The sequence below is a fragment of the Trachurus trachurus genome (genome assembly GCF_905171665.1).
Source record: "Trachurus trachurus genome assembly, chromosome: 23".
Taxonomy (NCBI): Eukaryota; Metazoa; Chordata; class Actinopteri; order Carangiformes; family Carangidae; genus Trachurus; species Trachurus trachurus.
In genome coordinates, this window is record NC_139912.1 from 22,126,684 (window position 1) to 22,149,044 (window position 22,361).

At 41.3% G+C, this 22,361-nt stretch overlaps 1 protein-coding gene across 1 annotated transcript; it reads left to right on the forward strand.

The window, feature by feature from the left end:
• The first annotated feature begins 794 nt into the window (after positions 1–794).
• Positions 795–15,741, forward strand: recql (RecQ helicase-like). Its single transcript, XM_083999961.1, has 16 exons — positions 795–901; positions 2,424–2,507; positions 3,646–3,873; positions 3,945–4,124; positions 4,269–4,375; positions 5,833–6,031; positions 6,157–6,323; positions 7,210–7,291; positions 7,423–7,571; positions 7,836–7,953; positions 8,847–8,985; positions 9,084–9,175; positions 9,273–9,489; positions 10,481–10,610; positions 14,036–14,178; positions 15,614–15,741. The coding sequence occupies exons 2-15, from the start codon at positions 2,492–2,494 to the stop codon at positions 14,135–14,137; spliced, it is 1,926 nt and encodes a 641-aa protein (XP_083856087.1). The 5' UTR covers positions 795–901; positions 2,424–2,491; the 3' UTR covers positions 14,138–14,178; positions 15,614–15,741.
• The last annotated feature ends 6,620 nt before the right edge of the window (positions 15,742–22,361 follow it).

Sequence of the window (22,361 nt, forward strand, 5' to 3'; positions counted from 1 at the left end):
CACTGCAACAACTCCAACTTCCTGTTACGTTCAGTTAAAATTAATGTTCGTACCATCTGTAATTGAGCATGGACATAATAAAAGCCTTCAATCTTATGGAAATTAATTATTATTGATAATAAATACAATTTACGAAAGAAGCTTTAGCCTTTGTATATTTCGTTCGTATAGCCTATGTGTGTGTGTGTGTGTGTGTGTGTGTGTGTGTGTGTGTGTGTGTGTGTGTGTGTGTGTGTGTGTGTGTGTGTTTGTGTGTGTGTGTGTGTGTGTGTGTGTGTGTGTGTTTTTTTTCTTTATTTCCCATGGGTTCTCATAATATGCACCTGCTCCTTTTGTGAGTTGTTAAAAAAGTCATGAAGTCATGTCATGAATTAGTACATATTTGTGGAAAAAAAAGAGCATGGACCTCCTACATTTACTGTTCTGTAGTGTTATATATCTAAAAGAGTGAATTAAAAAAAAAAAAGAAAAAAAAAGCTATTAGTGGAACTTTTACTTTCTAAACGTGTTGCTAATTTCTAACATACATGTTTCTTGAATGCCTCAAAATCATGTTATTTCAATAATTAGTCCTGAGTTTAGTCTGTCAGGCTGCGCAGCCCAGGAGCCGAGACAGCGGGATCTTTTTTCTCTGATCCAGGTCCCGCGGTCCTGTAGTAAACATTATGATTGTAGAAGTTTAACCAATTACACAGTCCATTGGCGGACCATGGGGGATAAAGGTGTGTCAATGCTAGCGTGAGAGGCTAGATTTACAGGCAGCCTGCCAGGCCTCACTCAGGGCAGGAACACTTTTCTCTTCTTATCAGGAGTGTTTATATTGGCCGGCGCGGTCTGTTATAGCAACCGTGAAGGAGTCGTACAACAAGACAGCGGCCTGGACTGACTGAGCTGCTAAATGGTGAGTTAGTTGAAATTGAGCTATTTTCAAAGTTTTGTCGCAGAAGTTTACTTTAATTCAGACAACAGGATAATAGGGCTGGTTCTTCAGTGGACCACAGACAACCTTGTTGACCAGGAAGAATGGAAGAGACATGGGAGGGAGACTGTTTTAATACAATGCTATTGTATCCGGTTTGGTTAAGTCAAAAGTCCTTAACGTTAGTCTCTGGCTAAGTCAAACAAACTAGCTAACAGCTAACGGTAATTGACCCTGCTTCATGGGATGGGTGCAGCCCTGCAGTCAGGTTTCGATACGATGCTCTCCATGTGGCTGCGTAGCTCACTGAAACAGAAAGTGAATCTAATGTCAGTTCAGAACCTCATTTTACATCGCCTGATAGAGGTGAGTTGCCTTTTCTTTTTGGTCTGACAGACTGGTCATTTGTAGGTGAAGAGGTGCTGGTTGAAAATACCCCTCTCAATAATAATGATAATTTCAATCATTTCACTTCTTTCAGCTTGTTGCAATGCATGGCCTCTGTAACATTCCAACTTATTGTATGTAAAATATGATTAAAAAGTGAAAGTTTGGTATTAGTACAAGTAACAGCAAAAGCTTCAGTGATAAAAGTAGAGTCAGGTAAGAAGCCTTTGATGTTTTATCACAGTGATAACAAGATCATAATCCTATATTTTATCATAAGGGCAGAGTGATGCAGTTAATAAAATGTATAGTGTTCGGATTTGATGCTCTCCATGTGGCTGCGTAGCTCACTGAAACAGAAAGTGAATCTAATGTCAGTTCAGAACCTCATTTTACATTGCCTGATAGAGGTTAGGTGACTTTTCTTTTCTACATTTGATCTGACAGACTGTTAGTTTATAGGTGAAGATGTGCTGGTTGAAAATAACATTCTCAATAATAATAATTTCAATCATTTCACTTCTTTTAGGTTGTTGCAATGCATGGCCTCTGTAACATTCTAACATCTTGGAAATATGATTGAAAAGTAGAAGTTTGGTATTGGTACAAGTAACAGCAAAAGCTCCAGTGATAAAAGTAGAGTCAAGTAAGAAGCCTTTGATGTCTTATCATAGTGATAACAGGTCAGGATCATAATCTTATCTTATCATAAGGGTGGACTGATGCAGTAAAGACAATTTATATAGTGTCTATATTTTGACTGATACTTTAATTGTGATATGAGTCAAGAATTTAGTGGGTATTGTTAAAATACCCACATGTTATTGAAAAAAATGCATAAAAATGATAAAGATTAATTTTTATGAAATTGAAAATGAAAGGTGAATTTTCTGAATGTCCTGTAATTTGCAGACAGAGGAATGCCTAACACCACGGTGTTTCATAATGATACGTTGACACATTTTACCTCTGTCAAAAGTCAATCAAAACCCCTGTGATTTGGTTGTTGCACTTGACTATTTTGATAAACTGTTCAGCCCTTATTTTCATAATACTTGTACATGGGTGGTGGATAAAACTGAACTTGTTGAACACGTTTTTTTCTATCTTCTTATAGAGAATCACACCAACAACTCTGAGAGTGTGAATTCAAACTCCTTTCAGAGGAAACCAGTCTGGAGAAGCATGGCTCATAATAATGGTAAGTCTGATCCTCAACCCAACTGAACTGCTTTACACTGGTTTTATTTACATGAGACCAAATGCTGCAGCAGTGCTAGATATAAACAGTCACAGGGCCCTCTGTGGTAATTCTGCCGTTGTTTATACTTGGAGAGGTTTGACGTAATTGGGATGGCTCTTCCGTATCCCCAGAGGGAAATAGTGTGGTGGTGGTGTGGAGAGAAAGTCATCATTAGTCACAGAGCTGTGAGTCTCAGTGGATTACTTACCTGTGCATGTGTGAGACCTGTTAGTGTCATCCATGTTCACACTGTCAACATCAGTCATATGAGTCCACCTGCTGCAAATGTACTCAGCCAAAATCCACTACTGTTCCCTGATGTACAACTTTATGTAAATAATGGATATTTGGGCAAATACAACAGTTTTGTTTGTTTTTTTAATAATAAGAATAATATCAACAGCAAACTGATAACTGGGATAGTTTAACATTTTGGCAAATTGGTCCATTGACATAATCCCAATACTTTTAGGAGTAGGTTTGTTACCTTTAATTGTCTGTGCAAGCTGTTTTTAGAACGGCGGAGCAGAGCCGTGAGCTGCACAGAGCTACGCTACGGAGGCTAATGGGATTTCTTGGTTTCCCTCATCAAACTCATCAAATACACAATCCAACAACTCCAAAACGCTCTGGTGGACAAGTTGTGACCTGCACATTCACCACACTAGATAATAATGTAATGTTAGAGACAGAGTTGTTTTCGAGGTGAATTCATGCAAAACCACTGATGCATGTTCCTGGGACAGTTTTTCAGCAAGCAGTCTCTGCATTTGAAAACAACTCCATCTTGTAACTCATAACGTGGTGAATGTTCAGGTCACAACTTGTCCACGAGAGTGTTTTGGAGTCGTTGGATTGTGTATTTGATGAGTTTGATGAGGGAAAAGGGAAAATAAATCCCATGAGCCTCCGTAGCATAGCTCTGAGCAGCTCATGGCTCTGCTCTGCCGTTCTAAAAATAGCTTGCACCGACAATTAAAGGTAATGAACCTACTCCTAAAACTATAGGGATTACGGCAATGGGCCAATTGGCCAAAATGTTGAACTATCCCTTTAAGTTGAACCTGCTGATCTTTGGTGTGTCTTTTGTCCTCAGATGCGCAGGCTGAGTTGGACTCAGTGGAGGCCGAGCTGGAGCTGGTGGAGCTGGAGATCACGGAGCTGCTGCAGAAGCAGGCTGAGCTCACCTCCCGTAAGAATGCGCTGCTGCAGTCGCTGGGGGAGGCCTGTGACGCTGCACAGTCCTCATCATCCTCATCCTCCTCCAAGTCTAAACCTGAGCCTGCGATGAGCCAGAAGGAGTTGAAACGCTATGATGGAACAGGTACAGTGCACACATGATTACACTGTAAAGAGTGAATAGCTTTGTGTGTTAATTATTCTTTGTCTCTTCAGACTTTCCGTGGTCTAAAGAAGTGGATCAGTGCCTGAAGAGCTCATTCCGCCTCTCCAAGTTCAGACGGCTGCAGCTGAGGGCCATCAATCTGACCCTGTCGGGCAAAGATCTCTTCCTGGTTATGCCGACAGGAGGAGGAAAAAGTCTCTGCTACCAGCTGCCAGCTCTCTGCTCCAAGGGTACACACACTGATATACACACACACGCAGTGACGGAGCTAAACCCCCCCAGACCTTACGCTGCTCATACTCACACACACCACTTTCACAGTTTGTGAGGTAATTCAGTTTGTTCTGTGTCACTGACTCGTGTGTGTGTCTCAGGCTTTACTCTGGTGGTGACTCCCCTGGTGTCCCTGATGGAGGACCAGATCATGTACTTGAAGTCGATGAATGTGCCAGCAGTCATGCTGAACGCTTCCAGCAGCAAGGTAACGACATCAGCTCAACATTTACTTTCACTTTTGTTCTCCTCCCTAACTCTAACACTAACCATACTGCTCACAAACCTCACAATCCACAAAAACACATTGCCGGTGACAACAGTAGGTAGAAATGACTTCTTTAAAAATATGTTAAGATCTAGGATTGTGGAAAATGCAGTTTAAAATGAACACATTTCCTGGAAAGATGCTGTATGTGGCTGTTTGACTAATATTCTATATTCTAATTTAGAATATGCTATAGGGGTGTGTATAGAGGGTACATCACGTTGCCCCCGGACACGCCCCTTTAGTTCAAACTGAGTGGCAAAACAAACCTCCCTCAACGTGGTGAAGGACCGGTGGACACAGAGAAACCGGGTGAAACATGTATCAAAACAGAAGGACTCGACAGTGATCCATACCAGAACCCAAAACCATCTGGTCCACGGAAAAACATGTTGCCAGAAATCATTGAATCATTTCAAAATTAATTCAATCAGCCATTAGATTTAAACAGAAACCAAAACCACTGGTGTCTGCCCTCCTCCTTCAGTAGCCTATCTCCATGTCCTCTACAGTCACATTGTTAACGTTGTCTCTTTTAATCAATCTTTCATCAAATTTACTTTTTCAAAACTGTGACCAGCTGTGAAATATTTTCACATGAATTTTCACTTTTTATTTTATTTCATTTTTTATATATTTTATTCGTGAGCTATTTTTTTCCTCTTTTTTAACAAACAGACAAATCACACACAGAAAAAGACAAAACAAACAAGCAAACCAACCAACCAACAAACAAACAAGAAACAAATTGCCCATTTTAGCAGGTATGAGTCAACTAGAGACCATAACATCAAAATCAAAATGTAAAGTTCCAAAAACCTTAAAGAAAAAAGACAACAACTAAGGGTGTCTTTACCTGCTAAGAGAGTAATTAATGGTTACAAAACGAAACGGAACAAAATAAAACAGAAAAACAAAGAAAGAAGGAAAATAAATTATAGGGGGGCAGTCCATCAACATAGTCCCAACTACGTGTAAACATAGGTTTAACATAGTAACAACACTTCTAGATGGAGAAATTAATTAAGAGATCCCATCTAGCATTGCCAAAAATGGCTTCCAGATCCTCCAGATCCTCTGGAAGAGCATTTGAGAGTTATTTGTGTTGTAGCGAATCTGCTCCATTCTAGCAACAGAACACATCTCATTGAGCCACCTATTGAAACATGGCTGGGGATTTCCAACCACCAGCCAGCCACCATGCCTATCGTGAGGGCTTGCCTCTGATAGATGGGAAAAGTCTTTGTCCTTTCAGAACATCCAACAAGTGCCATGGTGCATTCAGGAGGAATACAGATACCTTACTGCCTGGAAAACCAGTTGAATATGTTAAACCAGATGTGTATATACATTATATTTTTATTCACATTTTTATTTCTTATTTAAACTTTTTTTAGGAGCATAACAAGACAGTGATGGCTGGAATGATCGATCCAAACAGCCCTTTCAAGCTGGTGTACGTGACTCCTGAGAAGATCGCCAAGAGCAAAATGTTCATGTCTCGTCTGGAGAAAGCCCACAATGCAAATCTGCTGAGTCGCATCGCTCTGGACGAGGTGCACTGCTGCAGCCAGTGGGGACACGACTTCAGACCAGGTGGGACGGGATCTGAATTTAATGGGGGGGTCCTCTCTCCTTAGATGGTCTTGGTTTTCTCCTTCAGATGAAATTGAAAGGTCTAGAAGAGATTTTAATTATTTTGTGTGTTTGTTGTTGTGTAGATTACAAACTGCTGGGCATCCTGAAGAGGCAGTTCCCCAAAGTGCCCCTCATCGGCCTCACCGCCACGGCAACCAGCAGCGTCCTCAAGGACTGCGAGAAGATCCTGTGTCTGTCTCAGCCAATCACGCTCACCTCGTCCTTCAACCGAACCAATCTCTACTACGAGGTGGTCTCCATGGCAACTATACACTCACTCGCACACCTCAGCCACCTGCGTAACGGACAAACACACTCACAAACACACACAGATGCCTCTCTGAACATCCTCCCACCTGCTCTGCACACACCTGCTAACACGTGTCTGACCTTTTAAAAACCATGTGTGCTGTTTAGCAGCTGCTTACATGACAGGACAGCTGGAGCCACATGTTGAGCCATTATTAGGGTTTTCACAAACTTGAGATTGATTCTGAAGCTGTATCATATCCTTCAGCTTCAGGGTATTCCAGTTCAAGGTTCAAGGTCCGTTTTTATTTTACAAATCATTTTAAAATCCAAAATACAATTTTATTTCATAATATACAGCAGACATGATCTTGTAAAAAGGGTAACCCCAGAAGCTATCTGTTGCTTATGAACGGGGGCCCAGAGACATCAAAACAACAATACAATATATTATGAAAAACAATTCCTATTTCTACCTAATCATCTAAAGTAATTCCATGGTTTAACACAATAATAACACAATAACAACTCATGAGGCACAGGTACATGAAACAGAAAAACAGCAAACCGAGCTTGATTTAAACATATTTCAGCAGCAGTTTTTGTTTTAATCTCTTTTTAAAAATACACAGTGATGCAGACTCTTTTATTGTACTCTCAACCTCATTCCACGACTTGTACATTTCAGTTTCTGTCTCTTTTCCCTTTATAAGTTGTTTCCCTCTCGTGTTGTATTCGTGAGTGGGTAAAAAAATGTTCACTATTAAAAGCAAATCGGATTTTTGCTCTCAACTGTCAAAGTGAACACATGAAACAAGTTATTTTCACTCCTTTCACCCTAACCCTAGAAAATAGAACAGTGGCACTAACAGTCTGATTTCTCTCAGGTTCGTATGAAAGATTCGGACAACGATGTATCAATGGGTGACATGGCTGCTCTGATCAACAAAAAATACAAGAACCAGTCAGGTACGGTATCAAACTATAAAATTAAAAGCAGCTCTAATGCAGTTTTAGATGTGTGACTAAATGGATCATTTGAACTGTATGTATTCACTGCTCACTTCCTGGTGTGTGTGTGTGTGTTTTATTTGTTGCAGGGATTGTGTACGTGTTCTCTCAGAAGGATGCGGAGTCTGTGGCCTCTGAGCTCCAGAAGAGGAACATCCTGGCTGCTGCTTACCACGCTAACATGGAGCCTGCTGACAAGACCCAGGTTCACCGCCAGTGGAACTCCAACAAAATTCTGGTAAATGGGTGTGATATGATGTGATTTCTGATGTGATTTTTACACTTTCCATTTATATTAACATTCAGTGTAAAAACTAAAACTGAATCAGGTAACTTGGAACAAATGGTAGATGAGCTGATTAATTTCCCTTTGGGGATCAATGAAATTCTTCTTATTCTTACAAAATAAAAAAAACTGAAAGAAGGAAGGAAGAGGAAAGGGGGAAACACTGCTATTGTTGTTATATTTGAAGATGTCATTATGTGACCGTGTGTCCTCCAGGTGGTCGTCGCCACTGTGGCGTTCGGCATGGGCATCGACAAGCCTGACGTCAAGTTTGTCATCCACCACACCATCAGCAAGTCCATGGAGAACTACTACCAAGAGAGTGGACGTGCAGGTAGAGTCGGCTCTTTATTTCCATCAGGACACAACAGGAGTATTATTTCTAATATACCCTCATTTAAAGTGATACGCCAAATTTTTTTTTCGTGTCTTGCCTCACTCCAGAGTCCATGACCAGCAGATAGACACCATCCTTTCAACTGTGCGTGCAGTAACAAGGGAGATAGAGCCGTATCGCCTGTAATTAGCTTAGCTCAAACGCTGGAAGTGTATAGGTAGCGTTAGCCTGCCTCCTACCCGAGCCGAAATCAGCAGTCAGAAGCTGATTTCATTTTAGCTCTAAACTCTGTAATATCACTTTATCGACATTTCAAACATTTTTAGGTGAGAAAGTATCCGTTTAGATCAGCAGTGTGTCGTTAATTTGTCTAAATATCAGCTGTTTACAATTTTGTTTGGACAAATTTGGCGCTACTCAAGCTAGCCGTTGTGACCAACGCACTTCTGGTTACTTTCACAAAATAAAACACCCGTTGCCCTTTACATACAGAAAACCATGACGATAGAATTTGTGCTTTTACTTTGAAATAGGAAGCTAACCTACCCTCGATGTAGCTAGCTTGAACCAAAATAAACCGTCTTTGCTTGAACCCTCCGTTTTGACCGCTCAAGATGCCTTACTGGAGAGTTCTGTCAGCACTGAGACGAAGATCGGTCCGTTTAAAGTTGCTGAAGAGTTTCTCTGATGACTTTAGGTGGAGGCAGGCTAACACTACCTATACACTTGCAGCATTTGAGCTAAGCTAATTACGGGCGATACGGGCTCTCCCTCGTTACTGCACGCACAGTCGAAAGGATGGTGTCTATCTGCTTGTCATGGACTCGGGGGGGAGGCGAGACACGAAAAAAAAAATGTTGGCGTATCCCTTTAACAATTTGTCTCTCCAGGGCGAAATGACAGTCCAGCAGACTGCATCGTCTACTATGGCTACTCTGATATCTTCAGGATCAGCACCATGGTGGTCATGGAGAACGTGGGTCAACAGAAGCTGCTGCAGATGGTTAACTACTGCCAGAATGCTGACAAGTAATACACACACACTCACACACACTCATACTATGATGGATGAGTGCTTTCACAGCATGACTTGAATATCTGTTGAATCTCATGTTTGCCCCATGAAGGTGTAGGCGCTCTCTCATGGCTGCCCATTTTGACGAGGTGTGGGACGATGAAGGATGCAACCAGATGTGTGATAACTGCCGCGATGCAAAAGGTGTGTGTACGGGATATGTTTTCTGACTTGAAAAAAATCTTTGTTTCTTGTTGAAAAGACAAATCTTTAGCCACAAATCTAATCTCCGCTCCTCCAGGCTGCACTACTGTGAACATTACCCAGCATGCCAGGCAGGTGGTGGAGATCCTGGAGCTGGCAGCATCTTCGGATGAGAAGCTGACCCCTCTGAAGCTGATGGAGGCGTGGATGGGGAAAGGCCCCGTCAAGCACAGGAAGATGATGCAGGTCACCACGCTGTCCCGGCTGCAGGCCGAGGCCGTGATCGTGCAGATGCTGGTGCAGGGATACCTCAAGTAACGTCATGCTCCGTTGTTTCTGTTCATTTTGTCAGGATTTAGACATTGTCATCATATTATTTGGACACTCTGGCTTGACATTGTGTGCCTTTTTCCAAACAGATTGACCTATATATTGATTTTAAGGCCAGTGTTATTGGTATATTACGGTACTTAATATTATTAGTAGCTACATTTTTATTGAGAACCTACTTATTTTCTGGCTTTTAAAGGGATAGTTTAACATTTTGGCAAATTCGCATATTGCCATAATCTTTATAGTCATATAAGTAGGTTCATTACCTTTAATTATCGGTGCATGTTGTTTTGAGATCAGTGGGGCAGAGACGTGAGCTGCTCAGCGAACACAATGGAGGTGAATGGTACAGGTCCCTTGCCCCTAATCAAACTCATCAAATACACAATCCAACAACTCCAAAACGCTCTCGTGGACAAGTTGTGACCTGCACATTCACCACGCTGTGAGATAAGAATGTAACATTATGAGACCGAGTTGTTTTCGAAACAAATGCATAACTACATTCCATACATGGCTGCTGGGCGGAGTGATTTCAAAAGCGCAAATAGTTCAGAGTATATGCTTCATGTGTTTTGAGGGACAGGCGACCTGTACCATTCACCTCCATAGCATTAGCTGAGCAGCTCACGTCTCTGCCCTGCTGATCTCAAAACAACATGCACCAATAATTAAAGGTAAAGAACCTACTTCTATGACTATAGGGATTATGGCAATAGGCAAATTTTCCAAAATGTGGTAGTATCCCTTTAATAATTTCTAGGAGGTGGATGGTTAGTTGGCAATCACTGATGAATTAATCGACAAGCTAATTTTCTCAGGAGTAGATAATTACTGTTAATTACCAGAGGATTAGCCAAATTACAAGATAAGCGCTCAGATATGGTCTGGTTGATGTAGTGTAAGACACTCTGAACAGCTCTGAGTCTGACGCAAGTGTGTGACTCCCCCCTGTCTGTGTGTGGACCTCAGAGAGGATTTCAGCTTCACTCCGTACACCACCTACTTCTACATGAAGCTGGGCAGGAAGGCTCCTCTGCTGAAGAGCCAGACTCACACCTTCAGCATGACCATCAGTAAAACACTGTCTTCATTCCCTGACGTGAGTACACCTGTTCTGTGTCACAGTGATGCATCATTAAACACTTCAAGATGTTCCTGCATGTCAATCTCTATCTGTAGCACACTCTGCATAATATGTAAAAAACACAAAGACAATATTGAAATATTATTTTATTCCCCAAATTCTCTCACTCCAATATTATCTTTTTTAAAATATATTGACATGTTAAAGAGATAGTAGCATTTTTTTTAAAGTGGGGTTGTATGATCTACGAATAGCCCCTAAGTACTTTAATTGCAGTAGAAGACTCTCTGCACTCCCCCCGTTAGCAACGCCAGCCCATAGCCCTGCCCAGAGATTTACAACATACAGTGTTGTGAACAGACCCAAAGAAACGGCCTATTTTCGCGGCCTAAAAGAGGTTTTACCTGAAAAAAAATACACAGTTTCATTGTTCACTATAATATAATTTTTTCCAGCCCTTCAAAGAGCAGGAAAAACGCAGTTTTTATTTGGACCTAACCAACTGCTGATTGGCGGGCGCTAACCCTGGGCGGAGGGATACATGAGTTGGTTAGGTCCAAATAAAAACTGCGTTTTTCCTGCACTTTGAAGGGCTGGAAAAAAAAATATTATAGCAAACAATGGAACTGTGTATTTTTTCCAGGTAAAACCTCTTTTAGGCCGCGAAAATAGGCCGTTTCTTTGGGTCTGTTCACAACACTGTATGTTGTAAATCTCTGGGCAGGGCTATGGGCTGGCGTTGCTAACGGGAGGAGTGCGGAGAGTCTTCTACTGCAATTAAAGTACTTAGGGGCTATTTGTAGATCATACAACCCCACTTTAAAAAAATGCTACTATCCCTTTAACTTTTTTTTTTTGCAAGGATATCAAACAGGAGAAACTGAAATATCACAATTACTATGACAGTATTGTAGCTCAGTTCTTTTCCAGTTCATCATGATCATTTTTGAGATGTTTCTACACCTTGATCAGAGCCCACTTGTGGTGAATTCAGCTGATTGGCTTCAGCATTCAACTGCATACAGGATTCAGAGACGGGACTGGGTTGAGGCACAGATACAGAAGAAATGCTCTACTCCTGCATCCAAGGCTCCCAAGAGCACAGTGGCCTCCACAACTCTTAAATAACAGGTTTGGAACAACCAGTTCTGGCTGCAGGCCAAACAGAGAAATCAGAGGAACGTGGCCTTGGTAAGATCATCTTGAGAGATGAGTAAGAACCCGACTGCAGCACTGCAGAGTGGCCAGACGAAGCCTCTCCCCAGTGAAAGTTTAGGGGAAACCAGACAGGATGTTCAGTATTAGTCATCCTTCAGTCAAGGTGCAGAAACATCTCAAAGGAAAATGAGAGGCATCTGAACTAAATTATAGGAAATCATCGCAAAGGCTGTGAAGAATGTCAGTGTGATGTTTCAATTTTTTCCTTCTTGATGCATACATGTAGATATGATTTCTGAAATGTTGAGTTCACTCTGTGATTAGTTCCGTAAAGTGATGTGATATCTTGAGATGGGTCCAAACTGAAACTGGAGTTTTAAAATAAATGCTGTTTTTGGGGGGTAAACATTCACAAAAAAAGAAGTTTGGGTTAGAGTAAGAATCACAGTAATGGTTCTGGCAGCAGTGAATCCTGCTTTTGATGAGTGCACAATATTGGCTCATATATAATAACTTCCTCTCACTCCAGTAGATGTGGGGCTCTTCTCTTCAGTGCTCTACTAAACTATTTCTCTATTTCTCCTGTGTTTTGTTCAGTGATGTGTTTTTTTCTTCCAGTTTCTCCTCTCTGTTTTTGTGAAGTCTGTCTAATCAGTTTCTTCTTCTTCCAATGTGTGCCTGATGTGTCAATCGGTCATATAAAATCCTTTCACATGTTTTCTAATTGTCTCTAAAAGTCCACAAAGGTAAGTCACTTGAATCTAAGTTAAATGTCAGTTTGACTCTGTGTACACTGATATTCAAGAGTTTTGTGTTTGGACTTGACAATGTAAAAACAAAAACCTTCACCACACAGCTGCTGATAATGATCATTAGTACTCTAACTTGATTAATTGTAGATTAAATCATCGTAGTTCACGTAGATTACACTTCTAATCTAAAATACACATTTTCTTTTTTTGTTTTGCAATTTTGGCCCCATGAGTTTTAAATGTGAGGCAAAAATACAACCGGTGTAGAGGAGAATACACTGTAGTATCACTGCCGCTTTTGATATATTCATTCATTTAGTGCAGTGCAGAACTGTCTCCCCCTTCTGGCATTGACAGTAACAACACAAACACTGACACATGCCAGGGACATTGTGAACCCTGGAAGGTCCCGGGACTGTGTTTGTGAAAAGTGATTGTGAAATAGTTTTAAATATAGACACATTAACACAGTTCCAAGGCAATAATCAGTTACTTAGCCAGAGTAAATATAAATCTTCAACTCTGGCAAACCAATCAGTTGCAGGACTGTAACACTGAGATCAGCCTCAGGAAGGCAAATCACCTTTGACTACCTGAATAAATAAAAACTACTCAATAAAGGTTTGAAAGTGGTATCTATATCATAATTAACATATGACATCATCAAGCAACATTTAGCGACTTTACAATTTGGTTTTTCCCAATTGAAGCTAGTTGGTTGGAACCCTCAGCAGTCTTCAGCAATGTCATCAGTGTTTTACATTAACCACATACAGTACACCAACCAGCCAGAACCAAGAGTGTGACCCAGTCCTATTATCTATTATTATACTGTATGTCCAAGTATAATGTGTTGCTGTGGAGCACTAGCATGGGAAATGTTGAGTTTCCTGCCACTGATTGGTTTGACCAGTGTTGTTTAAACTCATTTGGCAAAGACTTGAAAGTAATATATTCTTTTCTAAGTAAAAACTCAGATGATGATGTAATTCAAATGAGCCGCATTAAAGTGTTTTGCTCATGCTACGTAGCCAACGTTAGCATCAGCAACCAGTCTTGCAGAGAACTTGAGCCATCACTGTGTTTACAAGACAAGAGCTCATAGAAAGAGCTGTCAGCCGCAGCCTGGATGTTACTGAAGTAATGACACTGGCCCACCAGGCTGCAGCTAGCTGGATAGCATGCTAACTTCAGTTGATGAAGAAGTGATTGAAATAGAAGCAAACTGAAAGGGATGCTGCTCACTGCTGGAGACAGCAACTCTAAAGAGATGATGAACTCCACCGTTCGTTCTGGAGCTACAAGTAACAGCTGCTGATGCTAACGTTAGCCATGTAGCAATAGCAAAAGAAATAAGACATGGTTCTTCAAAGCCCAGGCTGGATGGTGTCGGAGTGGAAGATACTGTCCTGTACATCCTTGTCCAGTCTTAAGTGTCCAGTGTTGTCCTCTTTAGCGTCCCCTCGTCCACTCCACATAGGTGTGACTGTGAACCCTCTCAAGTAAAAGCCTGTTGTCAATGACCTGCAGGTAAAAGCTGCGAGTGACCAGGGCAAAGCCAAAGAGGGAAAGAGATCAAATCAGAGTGCTGGAGACGCCCCTGCGTCCAAGAAAAACAAGACACGCCCCTAGTCCCCCCCCATCCCACCCCACTGAGAGGACAAGCTGACAAAGTACAGTCCTTCATTCTTTTGTTCTGTTCACTGCTGCTTCTTTTGGCATGGCGCTGTCCAGACCTGCACTTCCCTTTGTTTACATTTGGATCAGACTATCTGGGTGTTAGAGGATTGAACAGAGTCTGCTTTTAATGAATTGGTAATCAACAAAAAGCTTTATAACTTGTATCATAATAAGCATGATATCGACTAATCATTAATAATGGGTGATGAAGAAATTATTGGCAACACAACCTCCAATTGTTGTTGCATGGGTTAGGAACTATACTAACTAATACTAACTATACTGCCTGTACATTCATTTTTAACTGCTTATGTTCACTGCTCATTGGTTCAAGCTAAATTTAAATGTGATTATAGTAGCATAGCCTCTATAGGGCTGCCACCTAGCTGGAAAATCAAGACAGCAAACAGAAAATATCAGAAACAACAGTAAGGCTAATAATGTGGTGTCATGATTGTTGCATGGTTCACAGTTTTGCTGTATTTTGTGTTGGCAAATAAAACAGTAGTTTATTTGACTGACTTTATTATTGCCCAAGCCCATCCCTCATGTTTCTTAGTGCCAGTGTTCAGACTCAGGTGCATGCTTTTGCTAACTTTCACTAACATTTCATTACACATGGTCAGTTTATTCTCACTGACTGCACAGACTGGCTCCATGTTGCCTCAAAGAAACTTAAAGGGATAGTTAAACATTTTTGCAAATTGGCCCATTGCTGTAATCCCTATAGATTTAGGAGTATAGGTTCGTTACCTTTAATTGTCGGTGCAAGCTGTTTTTAGAACGGCGGAGCAGAGCCGCGAGCTGCTCAGAGCAACACTACAGAGGCTAATGGAATTTCTTGGTTTCCCTCATCAAACTTATCAAATACACAATCCAACAACTCCAAAACGCTCTGGTGGACAAGTTGTGACCTGCACATTCACCACGCTATGAGATAATAATGAAACGTTACGAGACAGAGTTGTTTTTGAGGTAAATTCATGCAAAACCACTGATGCGCGTTCCCGTCGGGGAGAGTTTTTTAGCAACCAGTATCTGCATTTACCTCCAAAACAACTCTGTCTCATAACGTTCAGTTATTATCTCATAGCGTGGTGAATGTGCAGGTCACAACTTGTCCACCAGAGCGTTTTGGAGTTGTTGGATTGTGTATTTGATTTTTTGGGAAACCAAGAAATCCCATTAGCCTCCTTAGCGTAGCTCTGAGCAGCTCACGGCTCTGCTCCGCCGTTCTAAAAACAGCTTGCACCGTTAAAGGTAAAAAACCTGCTATGACTATAGGGACTATGGCAATGGGCCAATTTGCCAAAATGTTGAACCATACCTTTAAAGAAAATATAAATATGGCTGCCTGCAGTGGATTCATGTTTAAATGCTACTGTTGTTTCTACTGTTGTTCACTAACACTGGTTTTCACATTCACAGGAATCATCAGCTGTTGACGTCAGTGAGAAGGAGGGTGAGATAACCTTTGACCCCGTTGTCATGGACAACAGCTGCCCCCCACAACCCAAACAGAAACTATTTAAAGAACAGAGGAACCTGTCCAGGAAACAGGACTTGAGGCCGGTCGGCCAGACAGAGGAACCAAAACAAGCCCCACACAGACACGGCGAGGAAGACAAAGACATTAGGACTCAACATGTAGTTGTTGATGTTGAAATTAACATAATAGATAACAATGTTGGTGATGATCAGAAAACGCCATCACGTCCAGGTAAACCCTGCTCCAAGAGGAAATCCACCACCCCTCAGAGATCGAGGAGGAAACCCCGTGCTAACGTAGAGGCGGAGGACGTTGCCGCTCTGCGTCCGGAAGGCGTCGCCCTCGCCTACAGCGTGCCCGGCTCTCCATCCCAGACCTCGGGCATCTCCGACACCGCTGCCGAGGAGCTGTGCGAGCTGAGGAACTACTACAGCAGACAGCTCCGGAGGATAAACCACATTTCCCACGAATACCTGGGGCAGCCCGCCGAGCCAGGAGTGCTGGCGTGCATCAGGGAGCCTCTGAGGAGTCTCCGTCTTCCCCGCGGGGTGACCATCGCCCAGACAGCTCGCAGCCTGTGGACACGAGTGAGCAGCAGGCAGAAACTGATCCACCGCTGATATAGCAGCTGGAGGACACACACTGACTCTGTTAACCACTGTCTCCACATAAAGAAGCTACTGTAGGTTTGACCTTGGAGAGATTGGACACAAATCTGACCTGGGACCAAAACATACTTGTATTTTTCTCCCACAAACAAAAATGTCTGCCATGAATATTATAAGATGTTTCAAACTTCACTTCATAGATTCATTGATATATGTTTTTATATTGTTGCCAATTCCTGAGTTTTCATGAATGTGAAGTTCTGGAACTTAATGATGAAGAAGTTACATCAGTTTTATCAACATTCTGAATCGGTCCAAATGGCAACGTGACCTGTCCCATGGCCTGTTAATTTAATTGTGGAAAGATTCTGAAATCAGCCTTTGTCCTGAATGAACAACTGACATTTAATAAAAGTGAGAGTTATTTTGCAGTGTTTGTACTGTATAAGACCTAAAGACAGTTATTACTGTATGTATTTACTGTGACACCTGCAGGGTGGGCTCTTTCAGTTATGTCTCAAAAAGACACGTCCGAAGTCCCCACATCAAGTGAGGAGTTAGCACATTAGTTTTCTAGGTGTAAATTAGTTGTTTTTACTAATTTACTAGTTGTGTGAACACATTTCTATTCTTTTTTATTTTATTTTTGTCAACCGTTATGAAGACAAACGGTAATGTTCAGAAAATGAGTTATTTTTTATTAGCTATAACTTAAAAATAAAAAATGAATGTATGATCTTTTGTCATGATAGACTGTACATGTACCTCTGCTGTTGGTAATATTGTTTCACTTATTTCTGTTTGGGTCATCCCCCAATGTTTTTTTTTAATCCTCACAAAACATACTGTATGTTATGTATGCACATATGAGTTGGAGAACATGACAACACTGAATAAAAATATAACACACGACATGGTCTGTTATTACAATTCAATTTTATTTGTATATTCCAAATCTTAACATACTGTATGTAATCTATAAGCACTTTACAGGATAACGTCAAGATCATACATTATAGAAAGAAATCTAACATGTGTTTTGAATGAAAAAGCTCTGTACTGGCAGGAATATAACTAGTGACATAAGAGAGGTCCGAGGTCAGAGATCATGACCTGTAGTTTTCCTTCAAAGTGAACTGGACGGGATCTCTTTTGCTTCACGTTCAGTCTCAGAGAAATAAAGTCATGAGGACACTGAGCTGCAGTATGAAGTGTATTTTACAAAGAAGAAGACATTCTTTTTCATGTTTAAGAACTGCTAAATAATCTGGGACTTCTATGATCCCCCAGTGGTGCAGATCAGGTCAGTGCAGCAACATAATTGACACAAATACTCACCCTTACAATGAATATGGATAAAAAGGTTTATTAAAGTTGAGATCAAGTAGTTTGTCCTTGACTCATCAGAGTGTCCCACAAACTCTTCTTCCAGCAGGAGACAGTGTTTACTTTCTTCTGGTAGTTTGGTTAAAGACTCACAGATGTAGTGATCCACGGTTTTATAACCGATTTCAAATGGTGCTAGACGGCCGCAGCAGGCTCTAAGCATCAGAAGAAATCAGTTATCTGTTGGTGGAGAAAAAGAGGTGAGGGAGGGGGTGTGAGGAGGAGAGGGAAGGATGGAGGGAGGGAGGGAGGGAGGGCTGTCCTGAGCTCGTCCTCGTGAGGCTCACTCACTGCCGGAGCTGTCCTCCTGTCCCCAAGAACACTGATTTCAAATGGTGCTAGACAACAGAAACACACATCTAAACCACCACGTGAAACCAGCTTCTGGGGGAAGATGTTTGGGGTGTCGGACCACAGCTGCAGCGGTGAGATGAGCCATCGGCAGGGAGTGACACTTATGTGTTATGGCTATTATTATTATTTAAAAAAAAATTTTTTTTATCAGTATTATTTAATGTTCTTGTACATTTAACAAGCAAGAACGTGAGCACAAGCAGGAGGAGGGTTGTGTCAGTCTGTCTTTGTTAGGATGAAATATGATGGACTTCTTACTCAACCTTGAGAGAGTGAACTTCATCTGACGGCACAAAGCTCATAACTCATGACAAAACAGTAGTAAAAAAAAAATTAAGTATATATGTATATAGAGACATATATGTATATACTGTATATAGACTAGGAAAAAAAGGAAATATAGCAAAGAAAAAAAGCATAAAAAGAAGATATAGATAGATCGATAGATAGATGGATGGATAGATGGATAGATGGATGGGCAGATGGATGGATGGATAGATGGATAGATAGATGGATGGATGGATGGATGGATGGATGGATGGATGGATAGACGGATGGGTGGGTGGATGGATGGGTGGGTGATAGATGGATGGATGGATAGATGGATGGGTGGGTGGGTGGGTGGATGGATGGATGGATGGATGGATGGATGGATGGATAGATAGATAGATAGATAGATAGATAGATAGATAGATAGATAGATAGATAGATAGATAGATAGATAGATAGATAGATAGATAGATAGATAGATAGATAGAACGATAGATAGAACGATAGATAGATAGATAGATAGATAGATAGATAGATAGATAGAACGATAGATAGAACGATAGAACGATAGATAGATAGATAGATAGATAGAACGATAGATAGAACGATAGATAGAACGATAGAACGATAGATAGATAGAACGATAGATAGATAGATAGAACGATAGATAGATAGAACGATAGATAGATAGAACGATAGATAGAACGATAGAACGATAGATAGATAGAACGATAGATAGAACGATAGATAGAACGATAGAACGATAGATAGATAGAACGATAGATAGATAGAACGATAGATAGATAGAACGATAGATAGAACGATAGATAGAACGATAGATAGAACGATAGATACATAGATAGATAGATAGAACGATAGATAGATAGAACGATAGATAGAACGATAGATAGATAGATAGATAGATAGATAGATAGATAGATAGATAGATAGATAGATAGATAGATAGATAGATAGATAGATAGATAGATAGATAGATAGATCCCTCTTGCGTTGATCCATGTGTCTGTCAGTAGATGAGTGTTCCTTCCTGTCAGGGGAGGAGACAGTGACAGTGTTTTTCATTTATCTGAAGTGTGACTCTGTCTTCAACATGGATGTGGTGAACCGTCGCCCCCGGCGGCAGAGAAAAACACTGACACTTCGCAGACACCGCAGGTCTGCTGACAGTTGTGTCTCTATCAGGAGGAGAAACTCATACCAGACGTTGTCAGCATGGTGTCGCTCCAGTCCCACTGTACATTATCACACGTACTTACTTTGTTTACAGCCTGGTGTTCGCTGCCATTGGTCATGTGAGGGAAGAACAATCACATGACGGTAGAGTGACGGTAAAGTGCCTGTGAGTGTGTTCACTCAGGATTCGTGACTGTTCTGTACACAAGCCTTTAGTCCAACAGGAGCTCATCTAACTTCCCATGAGCTCCTGCAGCGTCGCACTGAGCTCAACGCTCCAATATCCACCTGTGGATCATCAAATAGATCAATCTGTTCATTGAGTAATTTAAAATCTAACTCAACACCCCAGAGAGTTCCAAATTGAAGGTACAGTATATTTTCTGAGACTTCATCAGTTAATTGGCCATTGTGTCCTATTGTAAGGCCAAATGATTTAAAGGGATAGTTCAACATTTGGCGACTTGGCCCACTGTCATAATCCCTATAGTGTTAGGAGTAGGTTCCTTACATTTAATTGTCGGTGCAAGCTATTTCTAGAACAGCGGAGCAGAGCCACGGAAGCTCATTGAATTTCTTGGTTTCCCTCATCAAACTCATCAAATACACAATCCAACAATTCCAAAATGCTCTTGTGGACAAGTTGTGACCTGCACGGAGTTGTTAAAGGTAAATGTAAATTCATGCAAAACTGCTGATGCGCAGTTTTTCGGCAAGCAGTCTCTGAATTTGCCTCGAAAACAACTCCCTCGTGACATTCCGTTATTATCTCATAGCATGGTGAATGTGCAGGTCCCAACTTGTCCACGAGAGTTGTTAGATTGTGTATTTGATGAGTTTGATGAGGGAAACCAAGAAATCCCATTAGCCTCCATAGCGTAGCTCTGAGCAGCTTGCGGCTCTGCTCCGCCGTTCTAAAAATAGCTTGCACCGACAATTAAAGGTGACGAACCTACTCCTAAAACATAGGGATTATGGCAATGGGCCAATTTGCCAAAATGTTGAACTATCCCTTTAATGATAATTAAGTCGTTTTATTAATCTAATTATACATCCTGATAACCACAGCTTTTGCTCAACATCCACACACACTATTTACACCTATGTGGAGGATTAGACAGATCCCTATTGTTCGTCCTTTCATTATTCATACAAATTACAGCACTCTGCATCCCAGCCAACATCTGGTGAGGCTCACTGGTCCCCATGATGACCCTGCATATGAACACGTTCTGCAACCACAACACTTTTAAACCTGGCATAAATACATTACCCAGTGCACTGCAGCAAAGAACGGCCCCTAATAATGTGATGTCTACACATTTCCTGCGTGTGAGGCGTTCAGGGAATACTTTTAAATTGTTTTCTTTGATGAGCTTCATTGCCTGAGGCCTCGCAGAGTCCAGGATTTCCACTGTATCAACTATATATATCACCATCTAGTATGTGATTATAGAGGAAAATGATGAAACATTGTTCAAACAATGAGAAAAAAAGATTGTGTTTAGAGATTTAACTCACTCATTATAGCTGATTTGACAACTGCTTTTCACAACAGGGGATTAATCATTTAGAAAACGGTGAAATGATGCCAACTGTCACATTAAGTTTCATTGAGAAAGCATTAAAAACATTAAAATGTCAGATTCTCCTGTGGTGAATCAGGAAAATGTTTTGTCTGTTTCCACAGATGTGGAATTGTGCACACAAACACGCACACACACTTGATGAAAAATCAGATTTTAAAAGCTCAGCATTAGATGAAGCGTCTCATAGAGGCTGTGTTGTTGTTGTTGTTGTTGTTTGGCTGGACACACACCTCTGCTTCCTGTGTGACGAGCAGACGACCACGTCCAGCTGGAGGAAACACTGACTACGCGCGCGCGTGTGTGTGTGTGTGTGTGGTGTCTCGTGTCACAGCACAAAGACCTCTGTTCTCACCATTTGTGGGAACCGGCACCCGGCACTTACATAACCGTCCGGATTGCCATGACAACGGGGCTACAGTAAGTGCTGCATTGTGACAGCGGTTGTTACAGGTGTCTGAATGATGGGAGTCAAGATGAATCGCAGTGACTGAGGTAGAAGGAGTGGTGGTGGTGGGGGGGTCTGCCCCTCACCCACCTGCTGGGGAGGGGGGGGGGGGGTGTCTCTTAGCTGAATTAATGAAGCAGAAATGACCTCATTATGAAATTCAAGACAGTATTTTATCATCCGATTGCACATGATTCAGAGTCCTGTAATTCTGTTTGCAGGCACAAGAGGGCGACGTGACATCTAGCAGCCACTCTGCCACTCTGTTCAACAGTTACACTGCAAAAACTCAAAATCTTTCCAAGAGTATTTATCTTATTTCTTGTCAAAATGTCTCATTTATGGTCAAAACCTATCTCTTTCCATTAAAAATAAGATTCAATCAACTTGTTTTTAGATAATTTTCACTTGTTTCCAACAAATTTTCACTTGAAATAAGTAGAAAAATCTGCCAGTGAAAGCAGGTTTTTTGTGCTTGTAATAAAAAAGAAAAACTTGCCCCAATATCAGATTATTTCAAGTGAAAATATGCTTGAAAGAAGTAAAAAAGTGTCTAAAAACAAGCTACTTTTTAATGTGATGAGTCTTATTTTAAGTAGAATGAGATTAGTTTTGACTAGAAATTACATTTTGGCTAGAAATAAGACAAATATTCTTGGAAAGATGATGAGTTTTTGCAGTGTACTATGGTGATGTGGCTGACTTGTCTTGTTTACGTTCTCATCTCCCTTGTCCCTAGTTTTGGGGAGGTCAAAGGTCAGCTGTGCGGCAGCGGTGCTGTCACATACGCAGCCTGCTGCCGCTGCTCGCCGGGGAATAAGTGGCACAACACAGCAGCCGG